Below are 19,289 nucleotides of genomic sequence, written 5' to 3'. Positions count from 1 at the left end.
GACACCTAACTGTTCTCCTGTGCCAAATAAACAGCCGGCTGTCCCTGACCTGAACTAATCCTGTCTCAGAGCATTTAACGTCAGAAGCCAGGTGACTCAATCTCTCCACTCCCAGCTTAACTCATTTCAGGAATCTTTCCACAACTCTCCCGAAAACAACACCGAACAACAGCCTCCCCAACGACACCAAGCAACATCAGAGAGATGAACATGGGTTGGTGTCTATGTGACCGGTGTAACTGTTACATGCAGATGAGGAAGCGCAAGAAGAGTGGGTACGGAGAAATCCCTGGTCTAGTCTAGTGAAAACAGTTGCTTTGTTCTCCTCTGTAACACACACAGTGCCTCTGAGGAGCTCCCGCTAGTGCTGCTCTCTCTCGCTCTCCTACGGTGATCGGGTTTCACAGCCTCCACCAAACCAGGTCGAAAGAGACCCGACAGAGACCGTTGACCCAGGGGACAGCAAAGCAGTCTGTGTGCCGCAGATAGAGAGACACCATGCGGTGTTGGGACCTGAGAGTGTCCCTATGATCCGGTCTCTACTGGTCCACGCAGGTCCAGCACGTCCCTGTCTGGGACTAGGTGACATCTGAACCTCAATGTCATAGAGAGAGAGATAAGTGACCTCTGGTGAACTCTGTAATGAGGTCAACCGTATGTGCTCAGCTGGAGAACAGATCACCACTGTGTCACGGACAACACTGATGGTAAAAGCAGGTAATCAAACTGGTTTGGTGAGGTGCTAGTTGAGGCTGTGGCCGGGAGCAAATTATCTCTATTAGATAAACTGGAAATGCAGTTTCTATAGTAGTTCCATGAAACCACTGTTTCCCACCATCTTCACTACAACTTTTTCAGTGGTGAATCTGTCATCTGTGTTTGGGGGATGTAACCTACTGGGGCTGCCGAGTTAACATTGGTCTAGTTTTGAAACCAAAATGTTGGCTGGGCGATTTTTTTTCTTGTGTTATTTTATAGCTCAGATGTGTGAGCACATGTAACCGATCCCATACAGCTGGTACAGCCTGTGAGAACACAGAGTAGCGTACGAGCTGTCGTCCAGCACGTTAACATCCCCTCCTGATTCTAAAACAGTACAAATTAAAAAGACGGACCTCAAATGTATGCCATCCTGAGGCGCCAGCTAGGTACATTTTGTGATTTTTGTCCCACAAAGACGACCAAATACTGGTCTGGCTTGACGTACTTAAAGTGCATATAGCATTGGACTCTGTGCTGACAGCAGCAGTTCGGAGCGAAGCTGCAGAGTTCATCCTTGGTCTGTCTGCTTGTCTCTGTGTTCCCCAAACACTCCAAACACATTTCAACATCCCCAGCTCCTAACTAACCAGAGCTGTTCCCATTCCCACGGTTACATAAAGACACCTCTCGCTCGTTTGGATCCTAATGAGCTCGCTTGAAATTCTTGCCTATTCATCTGTAGGAATGCAAAAGTATGTGTTAACGAAAAGGGCGACGAAGAGCTACCTAACGACTTGAGAGCAACTAAATGCTGTGGAGAGGGTTGTGCATTTCATTCACAGACAACATTCTGAAAACAGCAGAATATATTATGAAGACACGGTTTCTTTAACAGGTTCTGCTTTTCTTTCACACGTACCCGAGGTAGTAGAAATGACTGGCTAGCTAGCTTACTCCTATAGAAGCATAGCAATCGTGTATCTGAAGATTATCACTACTGTAGTAAAGGTTGTTCATATTTAGGCCCTGTGTGACGTATATAGGATGGGACGCAGGTGAGTACTTACCCAGTGAAGAGCTGCTGTAGCTGGCCGTGGCCCCTCTTCTCTGCCACGCTGACTGGTGTGGAGCCCTGCTTGTTGGGCAGTCTGAGAGCCTCTCTTCCTCCTGGCTGCTGGAGCAGAAACAAGGCCACCTTCCGCAGACCGCGCCGAGCCGCAAAGTGCAGGAGGGTCTCGTGTGGACCGGGCTCAGCTGAACGGGACACACAGGGAGGGAGAGTTACACTGGGCTCAGCGACGGTCAACAGTTCCAGTCCTCACACTAGAACACGACACACATGCAACGATGTGCTGCCAGCAGGCATCCAACAATACTCCAGCTTCTGCTTAATAGCCGACGTGTTTACTCTGCCACTGTGTGATCAGTAACCTGTTTGGCAGTGCAGTATGTTCACGTGTAAATCCCTAAGTGCATTTTCAGGCATGCACGGGCCGAGCGCCTCCCTCTCTCCCCTCTCCCTAACTCCTCCCACCTTTGCTATAAGCCTGAAGTGACAGCCCTGTCAGAGTCCCGCCCTCCTAACCTGTGTGACCCACCGTCCTGTCTGAGTCATGTGTCTAATAACCCCGCCCCTTTTCCCCTCTCACCCCTCCCACTGGTCAGACTGCTGAGCCTCTGCTTCAATACACACTGAACCAGCCGGAAGGCCTGACACAGAGGTGTGTCTTTTACTACAAACCATACAGCTACAGTCCCATTTCAGTGTGGGTAATTAAGTCTTATGGAGACTTTCTCCCAAAGCAAGACTACTCACAATGGTGTATTAGGAGATTATCTGCAATGTTACAGGTGGCTCTATTCTGAGAGCAGAGAGCCTCGCCGACCGGGCGGTCGCCATTACTATCCCAGCAGTACGAGGACACACAGTGGGAGGATTGTTCTACTTTGGTTAATGAGAGTCTGGGAAAGAGACTGCCCTGGTTTCAACGGCCCACTGGGAATTCAACAAACCCCATAAAAAGAGGTGTTGCACAAAAAGGAGTCCTACTAGAAACGTAATCCGGTGCTGAGGAGTTGGGGATTAGGTCGTAGCGGAGCTGAGGGTACTAATTTAACACTGTTTGCACCAGGTCTGACACCAGGAGTCTACGTTTGAAGCAGATCATTTGAACGACTGCTGCACATCAGAGCAGACCAGAGTAGTGAAATGCTGTCAGAGAAAAGGCAAGTAAAAGAAGAAACACGTACTCTATTGCATCACACGGACAGATACTCAATACAATACAAAACAAATGGCAGGTCAGCTGGTTTGTAACATTGATGGGAAACTATCCAATGTGAAAAGGAAAACCAACCCTTGTCCTGACCTCTACTAGACTCAGTTCAGTGCATCTGATTTGCAGAAACACGGAGACAATATGAGCATGGGCCGCCATTTCCTCTCCGTCAGCCACATTCTATGGTAGGACTCAGCGTATTCACTCCAGCCACTTACAGGAGGAGGGAGAGACCCTAACAAATCAGATTTTCCACCAGCGCTGGATTCTCATGGCTGCTTCTCTCCCACAAACCCTCAGTATAACTGCTACGCGAAGCTCTGGAATGCTAGCAGATCCTCTGTTGGCATTTAGAATGTTGGCAGTCGATGTGACAAGGGATAAAATATGCCTTTAGGAGTTTTACTGCGTTTTTTTCATGATAATAATGGCCCTCTGTGCTTTATTTCAACCAGAATGAGTTGTTGGCTGGGGCTGGGCACTGGGGCCGGGCACTGGGGCCGGGCAGTGTCAGCAGAGCCAGTAGAGAGAGAGAGAGTAGTAGTTCCAGGGCTCACCGCCTGTCGTCCAGGTACCCGGGACCAGCTTCAGGAAATGCCAGGGCTGGAGAAGGCATTACACAGCTGGCCCACTCAACCGTTGGGGAGAGGAATTTAACCTGGCTGCAGGATCATCTATTCTTTTCTTTTTTCAAACATCAGAGAGTTTTGGAATCAAATATTATCAGGGGCCTCTGGTCACAGTGGAACCGGAGGAGATGCAAAGCACAGAGGAAATAGGCAAAGTCACATGTCCCACCTCATAAAGGACTGCAGTGCTTTCGTCTGAGTGCACGTCAGGCCCAGAACCACTTGAAACATATAAACCATCTGACAGGTGTTTCTAGGTCGCCATACATTGTTGGCTAGTTCTGTACATTGTTGCTGGGCAGATATCCCTGCCAAATCACTGAGCTCTTACAAGCTCAATCCCTGAGCAAAAAGGGACAGACGTCATTCAGATACTACAGATCCCAAAAGGTTTAATAGGATATATCTTTCACTGAGAGGCCAAGATCAAGTAGTCCTTTAAAGAGGCTGATGGGATAAACAAAAAATTAAAGCCTGGAGGAGGGGCACTCTCAGTCTTTAAGCTCTCAGCATTTTTTGTGTTCTTCTTATCTATGCCTGACAGAGGCACATGGTAACATCACAACAGGACATCTGCTAGCCATAACAGCCGTCAGTGGCTCAGCATGGCCTCCATCCTCCACATTCTGACAGCATGCACGATGTGTAACTAACATTAAAGCATTAAACACATTCTGTTAGTATGACAATCTGTCATCAGTCAAAGCAAAATACAAAGACAGTAGACGCCTAGACGCAGACATGCATAAAAAGCATGTGGGCTCTAGATTTCAGTGAGTTGGAATGAGACCGTATGTTTCAACAACACTCAATTTGGTGTTCCAAATGACCTGCAGGAGCCTATAGTTTTCATGTTGGGTCCTGTACTATTAAATGGCTCTATAGGGCCATACATTCCAACCGATCTTTCAAGTGACTGTATGAAACTTAATTCATACAGTCTTTAATTCCCGGTGCAGAGAGAGAGCGAGAGAGAGAGGTAGAGAGAGAGAGAGAGAGAGAGAGGTAGAGAGAGAGAGAGAGAGAGAGAGGTAGAGAGAGAGGTAGAGAGAGAGAGAGAGAGAAAGTGTGAGAGAGAGAGAAAGTGAGAGAGAGAGAGCGAGAGAGAGTGTGAGAGAGAGCGAGAGAGAGAGCGAGTGAGAGAGAGAGAGCGAGAGAGTGAGAGAGAGCGAGAGAGTGAGTGAGTGAGAGAGAGCGAGAGAGAGAGAGTGTGAGAGAGAGAGGTAAAGAGAGAGAGTGAGAGAGAGAGAGAGGTAGAAAGAGAGAGAGGGGGGGGGGGGAAAAAGAGGAGAAAGCACACTAACACTCTACTGACAAGAACAGGCGTACAGGCTCCAAATGTAACAAGCATCAGTCAGCTGTGACCAGAGCCCCCGACATGTATCCCAACAATCCCCTTTGAGCTCCAGAACAAGTCCCAGGCTCTGGTTAATAGACCAAATAAACACTGTTGGTTACTGCCCACTTCTTCATTGGGTGGGAATGTTTGTTTTTAGCATATCTGACATTGCGTTCCTGACTTATGACGACCCAATAGGAGCAGAAAACAGAAACACAGAGGAGGAAATAAAGTGGATCTAAACTCAGCCGGAGAGCCCAGCCAAAAACATCAGGAGGGAGGACTGGAGCTATCCCAGGGGACACTGGGGCATGATGGCAACCTCCCTCTCTCAGATAGAGCCCTTCCTCACCTCACTTGGGCAGTCCTCTCTGGTCAGACTCTCACTCCTCTCACTGTCAGGATTCCTGTGTGCCAATTAACAGAATCACTGCAGTGGGATTGAAATGTCAAAGCCCCCCCTCCAAAAAAAACACAAGGCAACAAAGTGACCTCTGATTGGTCGTTACCACGACCGGCTCTTTCTCCGGAGGCCGTGAGTGGCTGGAGCAGATTTTATGCATGCCCGGGAGGCGGAGCTTAAGTATCGTTAGTGAACCACCCGGTGGGCGCGCTCCACTACTCATTCAGTAGAACGGGAACCCGGCCAAATCATCTCTCACTTCGGGAGGAAGGGAACAAATGTTTCTCAGTCTACTTAATTACCTCACCGAGGCGTGAACCGAACACGGCAGCACATACTGTATGAAATCTACAGGCACATTAAGAGGGAATAAAGCAGACCACATCGTGAGAAGCACTCAAAAATAGGTCCGCGGAGACCCTATCCCTACTCACCTATGCTGTTGTCCAGGTTGGTACCTGGTGGTGTGCCCACGTGTGTACCCAGGACGCTCCACCCCTGAGGCAGGGCCAGGTGTCTAAGGGCCAGGGAGAGGCTGTCGTCCAGCCGCTCACACTCCTGCAGCGGGATCTGGCACTCGTCCAGCAGCAGCGCCCCCTCCAGACCGTCGGCCTGCCCCGCAGCGCTCACCAGGAACTGGGCCATGTCGAAGGCCAGGTCCTGGACGAACTGGAAGCGCTCCTCAGCCACGGGGTCCACGGAGCCGCCGGGCCGCGCCGAGCACAGCGTGACCTGAACCGACTCAGAGCAGTCATGGGCTAGGAAAGAGACGGAAGAGAAGGGGTTAGTTTACTTCTTACATAAAGGCATGGGACCTGTCTGTTACTGTACAGACACATGCTTCAGACATGCCAAAATACTTTACAGCGTGAGTTTACAGCGTGAGTTTACAGCGTGAGTTTACCGCGTGAGTTTACCGCGTGAGTTTACAGAGTGAGTTTACAGCGTGTATCGGCCTATACAGCTCAGTTGAGCCTTAGCTTGCCAAAATAACTTGGCTGGTGTCAACAGGTTTCAGACCTTTAAACAGTGGACCTTTAAACAGGCCATTTTAATTCTATTTAAAGGTGTATTATTGTAGAAGCCTGTGAACCAACAGGTAAATATGCTAGTCTCACAATCAGAGGAATATCCATTAGCTACAGGTGTCGCAAACAGGGGTGATAACCATCAAAACCTGTTGGCATCTATGAAAAGTGTCTAGCCCTTCACCCTCGTACCCGTATACGGCTTGAAAATCCCTCCTGGTAATTGGGCAACTTTTGCAAATGTTTTGTTGTCTGAGTGAAGGGAAATGCTGTAAATTAAGAGCACTCGATGTATTCTGAAAGATGAGATGCTGAGGGTTATAATACATACTGCTTTGATGTCATACACTTCACATTTCCATATCATAAAACCCATGTCATATACAGTGTCGACGTTTATGATCAGTGTTTGATGTACAGTTACAAGATGACATGGCGTCATACCCCGGCTTGTCCTGAACATAATGAGCCTATGGTTGTCTCTATGTGAAGAAAACAACCACCTGAATGCACACCACTCCTTTCCATGCGCACCAACAGTACGATCTGTTTCTCTGAGTTGCCCTGTGAAGGCCTAACACTGTAATATTGTATTTCAGAACTTAGCTAGTCATGTTGGCAATAGAACATTTATAATGGGACGTTTCTTGGGGGATTGTGTAAACAACAGTGATTGTGTGATGCAGGGCTGTGTTCCAAACAAAACAGTGGCAAGTGTGCTTGCTCTAGTTCCTCAACGGCACAGCTAGGAGAGCTAAAAAATATACTGTAGTTGAAGTATATACTGTAGCACCTTATACTGTCGTTGAAGACTCTATTTTGAGTCACAAAAGTGCATTGAAATGACTTAGGAACCGTGCACACTTTGGAGAGGTGTGCGCCTGTGTAGCCACGTGGTGACACCAGTCAGTCCACTCACTCAAACCCTTAGCATTTCTTGGTCTTATGTTTAGCTGACCCCCCATTTCCCAGGAATAGTCGTATCATGGTACTGAATGTATCCAGAGTATTTTCAGAATGTGGCGACAAGTACAGTAAATGTAAAATCAGCAGTGTAATGTTTGGATTCCGTTTTGTCAGGTGAACTGTTGTGTCCTCAACTTTGGTCTAATCATTTCCCCCAAAACGTTCAATTGCTATCATGGTTATGCTTTTCATATTTCTTCTGTAAGAAACATTTCCATGGAGCCCTATCCACATAGGCCAATTCCCACGAGTGTAAAGGGTTAAGACATGGCCTAGTGACATGATGTACTGTTCTGTTCCTTTACTATGTCCCTCCCTGTTCTGAAAACGACTCCACAGCAAAAGGCCATGTGAGAGCCATATTTTTATTGACAGCTCATATTAGTCATGACACAGGTCTGAGGGGACTGGGGGGACAGCACGCAAACATTCAGGAGGCCCACCCACTCCTATTCATGGCTCTGCTGACGTCCATACACACAACACAAACACAGATAAATCCGAGCTGGGGCAGCCATCACGACATCATCAATATGCCACATGTCGGCCATGTTTTTACATGGACCTGGTGATCAGGGTGATAACTGAAGCCGGGGTTAAATATAAAAACAACTTTTCTGTCGGACAAAAATATATTTGGGATTTATCTCTCAGACATCTTCTGGTTAAGGCTGCCTAGACAAACACCCCGTGGATGAAAACATGGTTTACTGGTTTATATGTGAACAATGTATTTCCAAGGACTGGGAGAGTGGTGTACATGTAGAAGAGAAGCAGTCATAAACAAAGACGACATTCCTGTGTCAGCTGCCAAGAGGCACGTCCCATCTCAGTGTAAGCAAAAAGCACACATCATTAGCTGAAAACCCATGTAAAATGTCTCTATTTGCCCATGAAGAGTGGTGTGTGCGGGCGCGTGTATGTGTGTGCGTGAGCGTGCGTGCAACTATAAAAGATTTGGTTCATCCAAACGGCTCTGCCACACAGACAAACACACAACCAGTACCACCGTCCAGCACCAGAATGCTGTTTAAAACCTCATCTCTCGTCTGACTGTCCCGTGGGGTTAAAAAAACAACATGTCAATGTTTAAATCCTGTTGATAAAAACGTCCTAGCAACCATCAGTTTCACGATAACAAGAGCCGGGACCACCGGCGGCGGCAGAGCTCTGTGAGGGAGACAGAAGTGCACCTGAGGAGGATGACAGAGCTTTCTGAAGCTCTTCTTCATTTGAAGGTCTTGATGCACTGGCCAAAATCCTTTAAGTCTTCTTACACTGGATTGATTACACAGGCCGTGCCAAGGAGCTGCTGCTGCACAGTGGCATGTGTTACAGTCAGATTGTCCCAAACAGCACCGTACTGCCGATACTGTGGGCCGTGGTAAAAAAGTAGTGCACCGCTGTAAATAGAGAATAGGGTGCCATTTGGGACGCACATGGAGCCATTCGACTGGAATCTTCCACCCCGCTCTGTTCTCCCCTCCTCCGGCCTCACTAGGACTCTCTCTCCGTCAACGAGCCACCCATCTGTCAGAGCACACAGACGTTTATTTCACTTTCACGCCCGTGTCTTCCCTGATTGCCTGGCACCGCACTGAGCCGTGGAGTGTTGTGTATATCAACAGGCCAACGACACGGTTGCTGCTGCTGTGGCTCTTTCCACAGGACGAAGAAATGTACCGTAGCTACGCTGTGAGGTCATTTTATATTATGTAGATGACATCGTAGCCACTAAACCACACAGAGGGAATACTTTAAACAGTCTGCAGCACATCCAGTTCTACCTGATTTAGCGCTGCGACAGCAGGGATGAAGCGTATTGTTGATAGGCTAGATAAGGTATCCTGACATTGGGGGGGAAATGGTTTACTGGATTGGCACGCGGACACACACTGTAAGGCTGACTGATGACAGCAAGGCTTGTGGAGGTATTTATTAGGCTATGGTGTGTTTACTACTTTGGGAAAAGGGATTTTAGAGATAAGGATTGAGTTATTCCATTCTGTTTAATACTAAGGGAAAGGAGTGGAAATACATGTCCTTATACAGGTACCTAGGGTCAATATGCACACACGCTCGGGGCAAGGCTTTCAGGAGCTGAATATATCGGTGTTTACTTCTCTAAAGCCTTGTCAGGTTTTCCTCCACTTCCGACATCCGTTACATTAAGATGGAATGTCTCCGAACATCAACAGCAATTAGAGGTCTCTAGCCATAAGTGCAGTGTGTGTTTGACTGTCTCAGAGTGAATTATTAGTCTAGTTTCAATCTGGAACACTTTGAGAAATGCCGGCCATATTCCCAGGACTCCCGGTGGTATGGTAAGTCATTGGGCTGCAGGTGTGTGGGATTGCGTGAGCGTGAGTAGCCATGTGTGGTGTACAGTGTGGCAACGGATGCAATACGACTCAAAGTGTTGTGGAGACAGACGGCCTGCAGTGTGGCAGTACTCCTGTACTTTCCATTGGCCTGTTCAATGGAATGTTTGGGACCTTTACGCCCTGCGGTGCATTGTGGGACTTACCTGGGCACACGGCCTGCAGGGTGACATGGCTGATCCTCAAGGTGCTGGTCAGGTGCCTTTGGTTGGTGCCAGCAAACAGCAGGTAGAACTCTACACCCTCCTCATCCTCCAAATGATCTTCATCACCAAGCTGCACCGTCAGAAGACACTCACCCTGGAAAAAGAAAAGACGGGTGGAAATACAGTCATACTGTACATTTGAGCCACATACTTGGATTGGTTTAACTCAGTTTACATCTTTAGAGCTTGCATCAGAATGGCGAAGGAAATGACCTACTCTCTAAACTAGGGCTGGGAAATGCCAGGGACCTCATGATACGATATTATCACAATACATAGGTGCTGATACGAAATGTATTGCGATTATACTGTATATGTATTGCAATTCAGTACTGCGATTTGATTGTGATTCGATGTTCCAAACATATTGTTCTGTATATGCGGCAGAAAGACAAGAGAGAGCGTGAGGAAATCAATGTCGGGGTAAAAGTGCTCAAAACATGTTGGCACACTCTTTAAAACATTTCAAAAGAAGACGGAGGATAACCTATCGTTATAACCGACTAGCGCTAGCTAAAAAAAAGTAGGGGTTTTATTTTTTGCATTTCACAAATGCAATCGGCAAAGATTATATTGCGATACTCTACTGCAGTGTTTCCTCTGCGTTCATTTACGGCAGAATCATTCCTGCTACACCAAAAGTAACAATATATATTTCTACCAAACATAGTTTCAATAAAGTTCTGTAATACACATTCTCTTTTCTTAGTAAATAGATCATCCATTCTGAGTTCAACAGTTCTGAAGGTTATTTAGCTCTGTGAGCTGTGGCAGCCAGCCTGCAACCCAAGAAACACAGCGTGCCTGTGACCAGTGCTCGATACAGACGCTCTGCGGCGCGAAACACAATTCACTTGAATTACCTCAGAGTGCTCCTGCATGAGAAATTGCAAGAAAGGTACGTTAGCTTGTTTGTTTGACTAACGTTAGCTAGCTAAGGGCTAAGGGCAACAAAAAAAAATTGTGCATATTTAGCCTGTACTAGTCTACAGGATTATGTGTTTATTTCTGAGCCAATTCCACCAGGACCTCGACCCAATGGGTCTGGGAGCATTCAACATCAAGGAGGCGGAGGAGAGAGAGGCCAGGTGGAGACGACCAAGACCAGGGAGCAGTTCTGGGCTTGGTTCACAGAGGAGGTGTGTTTTCAAATGCTGTGATGAAACCAATGTTACATCATGTGTGTTGGATTAACTAATTAGGTCATCTTGTTGGGCTCCAGGACAGCCTAGACTGGAGGTTCCAACCCCTGGAGATTCTGGGGTGTGTTGGGACCTCAGGCTGCGTTCTCTAGTGAGAGGATAAACACCTGTAGTTCAGGGGTTGAAACACCTGTATTTTAGGGGTTGGACCAGCTGACGGCAATGTTAAAGCTGGCCTCGCAGTTTGATGAGTGGGGGCAGACTACTCCTGACTATACCAGTGTATTCTGTTAATTGTGAGAGGGACTTCTCTGCAATGAAACGAGTAAGAACATTTAAATGTGAAAGTAGATCGACTCTCTTTGTCCCTCTCCCTTCTCTTATTTTTCTTTCTGTTATTGCAGATCAAAACAGACTTGAGGAACAGACTGCAGGGAGAGCATCCAGCATCCAGCCCCCCCCCCCCCCCCCCCCCCCCCCCCCCCCCCATCAAGGAGCTCAATTACAGGAGGGCGTTGGAAATCTTTTTACAAATGCCCAGAAGAATAAAGTGCTCTGACAAAGGCTGTCAGAACTAGGTTTTTGTCGGAACCTGAAAAGACATATCCAACGCTCTCCTTTTGTGATGAACATGAATTAGTGGGCTCTAATTCATGTTCAGTCAAATGTTCCTCTGTTCATTTTGTCAAGATAAACTTTTTTATTTCAGAAAGGTCTCCGTTGTGTTTCTTTAGATAGCTGCAACACTCAACCTTAAATTGCAGACTGTGTACTATAATAATTTTACTGATACGTTATTGAGCTAATTTCTGGGGGTGGAAATTATATTTTAGGTGGTTTATTTGAGTTTTTCATTTTAAAAAGTCACCAGAACCAAGCTTTTCAGTACTTATACAGTACCCCCCCCCCCCCACTACCACTAACTGCCCCCCACAGCTAACACATTTTCCAGGTAGGTATCAGCACCTGTTTATTACGGTAGGAAGAGGCTGTGTTTTATTATAGCACTATCAACCCATAATGTAGGGCGGAATACTCGACTGAATACATAAAAACAAACTCTGCTAAAACAATAATTACCCTGCCTTATTTAATTACAGTGTATTGCACAAGTGTGTGTGTGTGTGTGTGTGTGTGTGTGTGTGTGTGTGTGTGTGTGTGTGTGTGTGTGTGTGTGTGTGTGTGTGTGTGTGTGTGTGTGTGTGTGTGTGTGTGTGTGTGTGTGTTCTTGCATCGGTGTGTATTATAACTAATGATTATTTTTTTTAGAGACCTCTTTATACTAAGAACTCTTCAAATTGATAGAGCCCCCAGCCTAGAGTTACAACCAGGCTGTGTGCAGATCTCTGACAGGTCTGTTATATTGAGGGACCCCAGTGTAAACACATGACTACCTGTCATTCCGCTTCAACCAGCGCATGGTCCAGTGTGACAGGCAGCTGCACATAGCAAGAGAGGAAGAAGCCTGAGAGGAAGAAGGTAAGATTGGAGGATGACTATGTTTTCTGTTTCCTTATTTCTAGGTTACCCGTGGGCCGGTCCAAAGCACTGTACTGCTGGAGCTGTCTGCCTACCGTCTGTTGTTTTCCTCAAAGGTCCACATCATATCCACCTTATCACATGCAGCAGGAATAACAGATAGGGGGACAGAAAGGTACGGACTAGTCCAAATAACCCATCTCTCTCCTTCAGTGGCAGGATCTTTTCATATAGAAATAAACACTGAAAATGGAAAATGCATGTGGGAAACATAGATGTCATGGGTAAGAAGAATGCATAGTTTACTTAGTCACACGCAAAAAAAAAACAATTCCCAAATACACGCAACGTGTCCGGAGCTACCAATTGTAGTCTTTGTAGCGGCTAGCTAGCTAGCTTTGTATAGTGGATGTTCAATGGCGTACAGTGGGCGTATGTGGACACGACTGTTGACTTTGTACAGACTGCAAAAGCCACATCCTTCAGTGCTGAATGCCAGTCAGCTGGTCTGTCTGTGGCTGATGACAAGCGGTTAGAGGAGGAGAGGCACAATACAGGGGAATATAGTATGAAAAGCATATAGGCTAACACTGCAGCACTTACTTTAACATACAGCTGTGCTTAGAACCAACTGCCTGAGGACAGAAAACCCCCAGCCATCCTATGGTTCATCTTGTATACACCACATGACCAAAAGTATGTGAAGACCTGCTTGTAGACGCGTGGCATTGCACGTGGTGATCTTAGGCTTGTGTGCGGCTACTCGGCCATGGAAACCCATTTCATGAAGCTCCCGACTAACAGTTATTGTGCTGAAATTGCTTCCAGAGGCAACCAATGACAGAGGATTTTAACTCGCTACTTGCTTTAGCACGGCGGTCCCGTTCTGTGAGCTTGTGAGGCCTACCAATTCCACTTCACAATAACAGCACTTACAGTTGACCGGGGCAGCTCTAGCAGAGCAGAAATGTTATGAACAGACTTGTTGGAAAGGTGGCATCCAATGACTGTGCCAAGTTGAAAGTCACTGAGCTTTTCGGTATGGGCCATTTTTATTTTTATTTATTTCACCTTTATTTAACCAGGTAGGCCAGTTGAGAACAAGTTCTCATTTGCAACTGTGACCTGGCCAAGATAAAGCATAGCAATTCGACACATACAACAACACAGAGTTACACATGGAATAAACAAAACATACAGTCAATAATACAGTAGAACAAAAGAAAACAAAAAGTCTATATACAGTGAGTGCAAATACAGCCAATGTTTGTCTGTGGAGATTGCATGGCTTTGTGCTCAATTTTATATACCTGTCAGCAATGGGTGTGGCTGAAATAGCCAAATCCACTAATTTGAAGGAGTGTCCACATACTTTTGTATACATAGTGTAGGTGCAAAACGTATTTGGCCTGGAGCACTTTACCTTCATGTATGTATCTTAAAAGTCTGTTTTTTGTCTATGTGGTAGAGCAGATCATCTGAAAGAAAGACCCTTGTTTTACAGGTAGAGATTAGTAATGGGATCTTTCTGCTGTAACTGCAGCAGCCATTTTCTACATGAGTAGCCGACGGCAACACAAAAAGAGGAGGGTAGCTAGCATGTCTGTCTGCAGCTCCCTCCCTCCCTGTCTTGTGTTCTGATCGATGTGGAGGACACACCTCCTTAACCTGTTGATGTGATGTGTCCTACTCCGTGGTGTTGACATGGCCCTAGGGTGGCAGACGTGGCTTGCTGATTGGTTTACTGGAGCCTGTACTCTGAACAGAAGCTTCTATTTGGAGATGCCAGTTGGGCGTGATGAGGGAGAAAGAAGTAGACTTCATTTTAATTTTTCTCATTTAGAACAGTCAAAAGGTTTTTCCATTATGTAAAAGTGGCTAGGGAGTTAGACAGGTTTTTAGACCGAGGTCAAATGACAAAATCCTGTGACACAAAGCTATTAAATCATTTGAGCAGCCATTATGACTTGTTTGGAAAAGGCTTCAGGACTGTCATCAGCGATATAAAAGGCAATCGGAAAGCCTCTGAGGACAAATATTTTATTTCAAGCAATCAAAAGTACAAAAGGTCACAGTCTAAAACAAATCCAAGCAATACAAAGTGAAACCATGAAGTGCTTCTCAACAATGACAAAAGGCTGAAGACAAAAAAAAAAGACTAGTTGGAAAAAAGAATGAATCACAACATGAGAGTAAAATGCAGTGGTGTTCAGGAGGAAGAGCATGCACACTAATGGTAAACTGGGCCTTGGGCCACTTCTACTGTAAAAGCCCAATATAGACAAACAGGTGTTGAAGCCGAAAGAAAGAGAGCAAGAGCAAAAAGAGAACTAAACCAAAACATTTGCCAATAGACCACCCTGCAGGGGTTTGTGAAATATAATTTTTATGTATCAAAAAGAAAGGAGGACCAAGGCACTCTTCATATAATTCATTAAAATGCCTATATTTGTATTGAATGGAAACCAACTCTGACGCGTTTTGGCCTTCATCGGGGCGTACTTCATGCAGGAAAAACCTGTAGGAGTTTTTAAACTTCGTTTACCAAAGAGCACCTTGTGTCTACCAAAATCTACTATTGTGTACCTTAGCAGAGCTTCCCTTCCTCCTTTTTATATACTTTTGATGGATTTGAAAACGTGAGTTCAAAATTATGTAAGCTACATGTGTACCAGAAGTTTGGCAGATAAGTTCACAGAACAAATGTCCCAACCATTCCATTAAGATTGCAACGGTTCCACTGCTCTTGGGTCTGGAGTGGTTTGCCTCTAGTCTAGCGTGTTCATAGGCATTCTGGGGTTGTTTGTGATGCTGTTCCAGAGATCAACATCAGAGGTAGTTTTAAAAGCTGACTGGAAATAACCCCAGAGAGTGAGTCCAAGGAGGAGCTCCTGACTGGAAATAACCCCAGAGAGAGACAGTCCAAGGAGGAGCTCCTGACTGGAAATAACCCCAGAGAGAGACAGTCCAAGGAGGAGCTCCTGACTGAAAATAACCCCAGAGAGAGACAGTCCAAGGAGGAGCTCCTGACTGGAAATAACTCCAGAGAGAGACAGTCCAAGGAAGAGCTCCTGACTGGAAATAACCCCAGAGAGAGACAGTCCAAGGAGGAGCTCCTGACTGGCTGCCTGCTACTGATGTACTCTAATGACAGACTGACCTTGACACCACTCACACCAAAAAAGACTGGGTGGCTCTCGGGCCCAGTGTGTGTGTGTGTGTGTGTGTGTGTGTGTGTGTGTGTGTGTGTGTGTGTGTGTGCGCGTGAGTGTGTTTCCTCCTCTTCAGAGACAGCTGTATTACTCCAAGGGCATAAAGTATCCCGACAGCACACACCCAGGCTTTCTAGAAGGGCAGGACACAGACTCTGTATTCCTACATTTGCTCTCTTGGCTGGAACAATTACATCAAATCCACGGAGGGCAGGGCATCTGATTGAATTAGCCACACTGTTCCCCTGCTCTAACTTATTTAGCACTTAACCAAGGCCATGACCAGAGTTGTCCCTGACGGCTGAAAATCAGAGCCTTCAAATGAAACAAGTTACAACACACTTATCAGGTGAACAAAACTGCTTTTTCTTGAGCTTGTATGTGCAGGATCCCTTGCTGAAATGGGTCCCTGTACAGACACAACCCAGCCACACTAGCGCACCCCGCACATGTGAATGAGTCACTGTCACGAGTGGCCCCAGCCCTGTTACATTCCTGACTCTCTACTCACACCACACCCAGCGCGAGGGGACCATAGGGCCAGGGGGGGCAAACTCTGAGCTCACCGTCTCATTGTCTAAGGTGAGGAGACAGGAACAGACGGAGAAAGAGAGAGTGAGACCAACAGAGGAGAAGGAATGAACTTCTCCATGTGTGTAGCTAGTCCCTCCCTCTCTCGTTCTGCAACCCCCAGGGCCTAACCAGCCATGTGTTTCAAAGCATATCAACTGCTCTCACACCACTTAACTTATAATATGTTCTTTTAGAACAAGGGGTTACTTGAGTTCAGTTGCTACTTGTTTTTTTTTAATGTTCCCTGTTCAATATTTAGAACAGAAAGGTGGCAGGCGTCACGTAATGCACAGGAGACAGAGGACACACAGGCAGGAAGCTAGCAAAAAAGCGTGACCACAGACTGCAGCACATCTCAGTCACGTTGATCTGCAGCTTTCTAGTTCTGAGGAAGGTAAGACAACACCAGGCTGAGTGTAGGAGAGGTACCCCTAGACAATGTGTTAAGGAGGATTCCTGGATTCCTGACAGAATCCTCTAGTTAGCATGGCCCACCACAACAGGCACAAAGAGGGATAGGTCGCACGCTTCCAGAGAACACCCTTTTTAGTCACGAGATACACGTCAGTCTTGATTGACGTCAGTAAACTCAGCCAAGTAGAGTTTTAAAGCAAGTGCTGAGCTGCAAAATGAGGTAATACGCAGAGGTGTAAAGTACTAATTACAACTACTCTAGTTAATGTAACTGAGTAGCTTTTCCGAGTACTTTCTTGAGTATTTTTCCAAATTAGTCATTTTACTTCTACTTGAGTAAAATGTAATTGAAGTAACAGTACCTCTACTTGATGAGGATATTTCTGTTTCCACTCCTGGTGAGTGAGTGAAAGGGGGAGTTTGTGAAATTAGTACTGCACATTAGTTTCCTCTTCCTTTTCCGTTGAATGTATGGAAAAGATCACATTCAGGTAACCTTAGTGAAATTAGCTAATTATCAAGGTCAATGTTTTTATTTTAAAAGTAACTCAATTACTTTTACCCTGAGTACTTTTTAAATGCTACATTTGACTTTTACTTGAGTCATTTTTTTAGCTCCAGTAATTTTACTTCTACTAGAATAAAATGTAATTAAAGTCACAATACTTCAGTACTCTTTCCAGCCCTGGTAATACAGCAGGCCACAGATCTGAGGCTAGCTAAGGACTGTATGAATGTATTAGATCAGAGTCGTAATAGCTGAACTCGTGTCTGAGAGCAGAATATCTGTGGTGGAGAGGAGGGCTGGGATCGCATCCTCAGAGTGATCAGGTTCTGTTTGCTTTCCTCCCTGTTAATGAGGATGAATCAGCACATATCGCATGAACGACGTCTCCTTCCTAAACCACATCTAGAGTGCTGATTTGACACAGACGTCTCCTGTCTCTGCCCAATTAAAACCCCTGGCTGTCAGAGGAAGACTGGAGCCTGTTCCTACTATATGTCTGATGGCCCTGGGTTTCCTGTTTGGTGTAATGAGCATGCTCAGAAGGCTCTGCCGGGAGGAGAGCCCAGACCTAGCTGTGTGCACTGAGCCCAGCTGATCCCCCTTCTTCGTGTGGCTGCTCGCTGAAATCAGACGCTGCCGGGGCGCACATCACACAGCAACAACCCCCTCCTTCCCCCTCTCTTTCAGTGTACCCGCTTCCGCTCCACAGGCCGAGCTGAAAGCTCAGCTCAGGGATCCAATGGCAACATGAAGCCAGGCCCCATCCAAAGCCACACCCACACACCCAGTTACAGGCCTCTGGAGCCAACTCATGCTACACACTAACAATAGGCCACGGAGATGGTTGAGATATCCCTAACTCACGCAGGCCTCCCATTCGCATCACCGAGATTGTCACACAGATAACATTGTCCATTGACTCCACTTATGAGCAGGGTTCTAGACCAACTTTTTCAGTTGATGGCACCGGCAGGATTTGATGGCACCAATTTTCCCCGGCGCTGAACCAGGCTAATTTATGACTAGCCATCTTTTAAATTAGCATGCCCGGGAAACAGATGATGTCCGCAACATTTAAACGTTATCTTTCATTTGCGGAATGAGCAAGTAGCCTACAGCCTATAATAGCCTACCCGCCATATACAAATAATTACATTCGAATGAACTTAACAGTATCATATTCACTTTGATTGTTAGGAGGGAGAGAAAAAATAAAACATTTGCGCAATGACAAACAAATTGGACATTCTAAATCCACAACGACCACATCAGAACACCACTTTTGAGGTCTGGGAACAATCATCATAAGAAATTGGAGGGTGTAGTTGCCCTTTAGACTCAATTGCTCGCCTAGTAAGAGACTGTTGTGTTTGGCTAGCTGCACTGTACAATGTACAGCGTAGGTTACATGTGATGGCAGAGTTTGCGAAACAAATGCCCCCCCGCGATTGGTTCAAATCATCATGATATCATTGTGTCGGGCAGTCCTTCTTTTTAGTCAACATTTCATTGGGAAGGTTTTCTGGGAAAGCCTTTAGAAACATGATGATGACTAAACTGCGCATCGCAAATATTCAACCAACTTTTTGAATACCTGGTTTGCATACCCATTGTTGCATACCCATTGTTTTTAAAATAAATCTCGATAATAATACACTTTCAAAAAGCTAATTGTGAAGCAAAAACGAACATGACCCGCTAAAAACATTGACTGGCACCCTAAAAACGGTGTCGCACTGCCAAGTCAAAGTGCTTCGGTCACAGTTTTAAGGCCCACTTAGGAATTACTTTCAGAGCCTGACTTGGGCAGGAGCTTACCGGGAACTGAGTCCTGGCACCTCAAATGTTCTACTTCTTGAGTTCCTGCACCTCTTATAGAATATTAGCTCAAACCTATTGTGGGGTTCCTGCACCTAAATATAAACAGTACCCAAAATGAGTACCGGCACCTATTTCAGTGCAAGTCAAGCACTGGTTACTTTACAGAGATGGGTCATAATGTCACATTTCCATCCCTGCCTGGATGCA

General features: G+C 46.1%; 1 protein-coding gene across 12 annotated transcripts in view; it reads right to left on the bottom strand.

Annotated features, from left to right (window-relative positions):
• The window catches only part of LOC139370481 (A-kinase anchoring protein 13), a 96,772-nt gene that overhangs the window by 56,475 nt on the left and 21,008 nt on the right, over positions 1-19,289 (bottom strand). For 10 of the 12 annotated variants that reach the window (XM_071110043.1, XM_071109985.1, XM_071110003.1 and 7 more), the window contains exons 3-5: positions 9,874-10,027; positions 5,787-6,110; positions 1,770-1,956 (exon numbers count right to left, since the gene is read on the bottom strand). In XM_071110043.1, coding sequence (XP_070966144.1) covers positions 1,770-1,956; positions 5,787-6,110; positions 9,874-10,027 — 665 coding nt within the window. Of the gene's footprint in view, positions 1-1,769; positions 2,136-5,786; positions 6,111-9,873; positions 10,028-19,289 lie in introns of those variants that run through there. The other 2 variants (XM_071110071.1, XM_071110079.1) reach the window with 2 other exon arrangements.

This window comes from Oncorhynchus clarkii, chromosome 2 (genome assembly GCF_045791955.1).
Source record: "Oncorhynchus clarkii lewisi isolate Uvic-CL-2024 chromosome 2, UVic_Ocla_1.0, whole genome shotgun sequence".
In the NCBI taxonomy this organism is placed as follows: Eukaryota; Metazoa; Chordata; class Actinopteri; order Salmoniformes; family Salmonidae; genus Oncorhynchus; species Oncorhynchus clarkii.
This window is presented reverse-complemented; position numbering and strand designations above follow the sequence as displayed.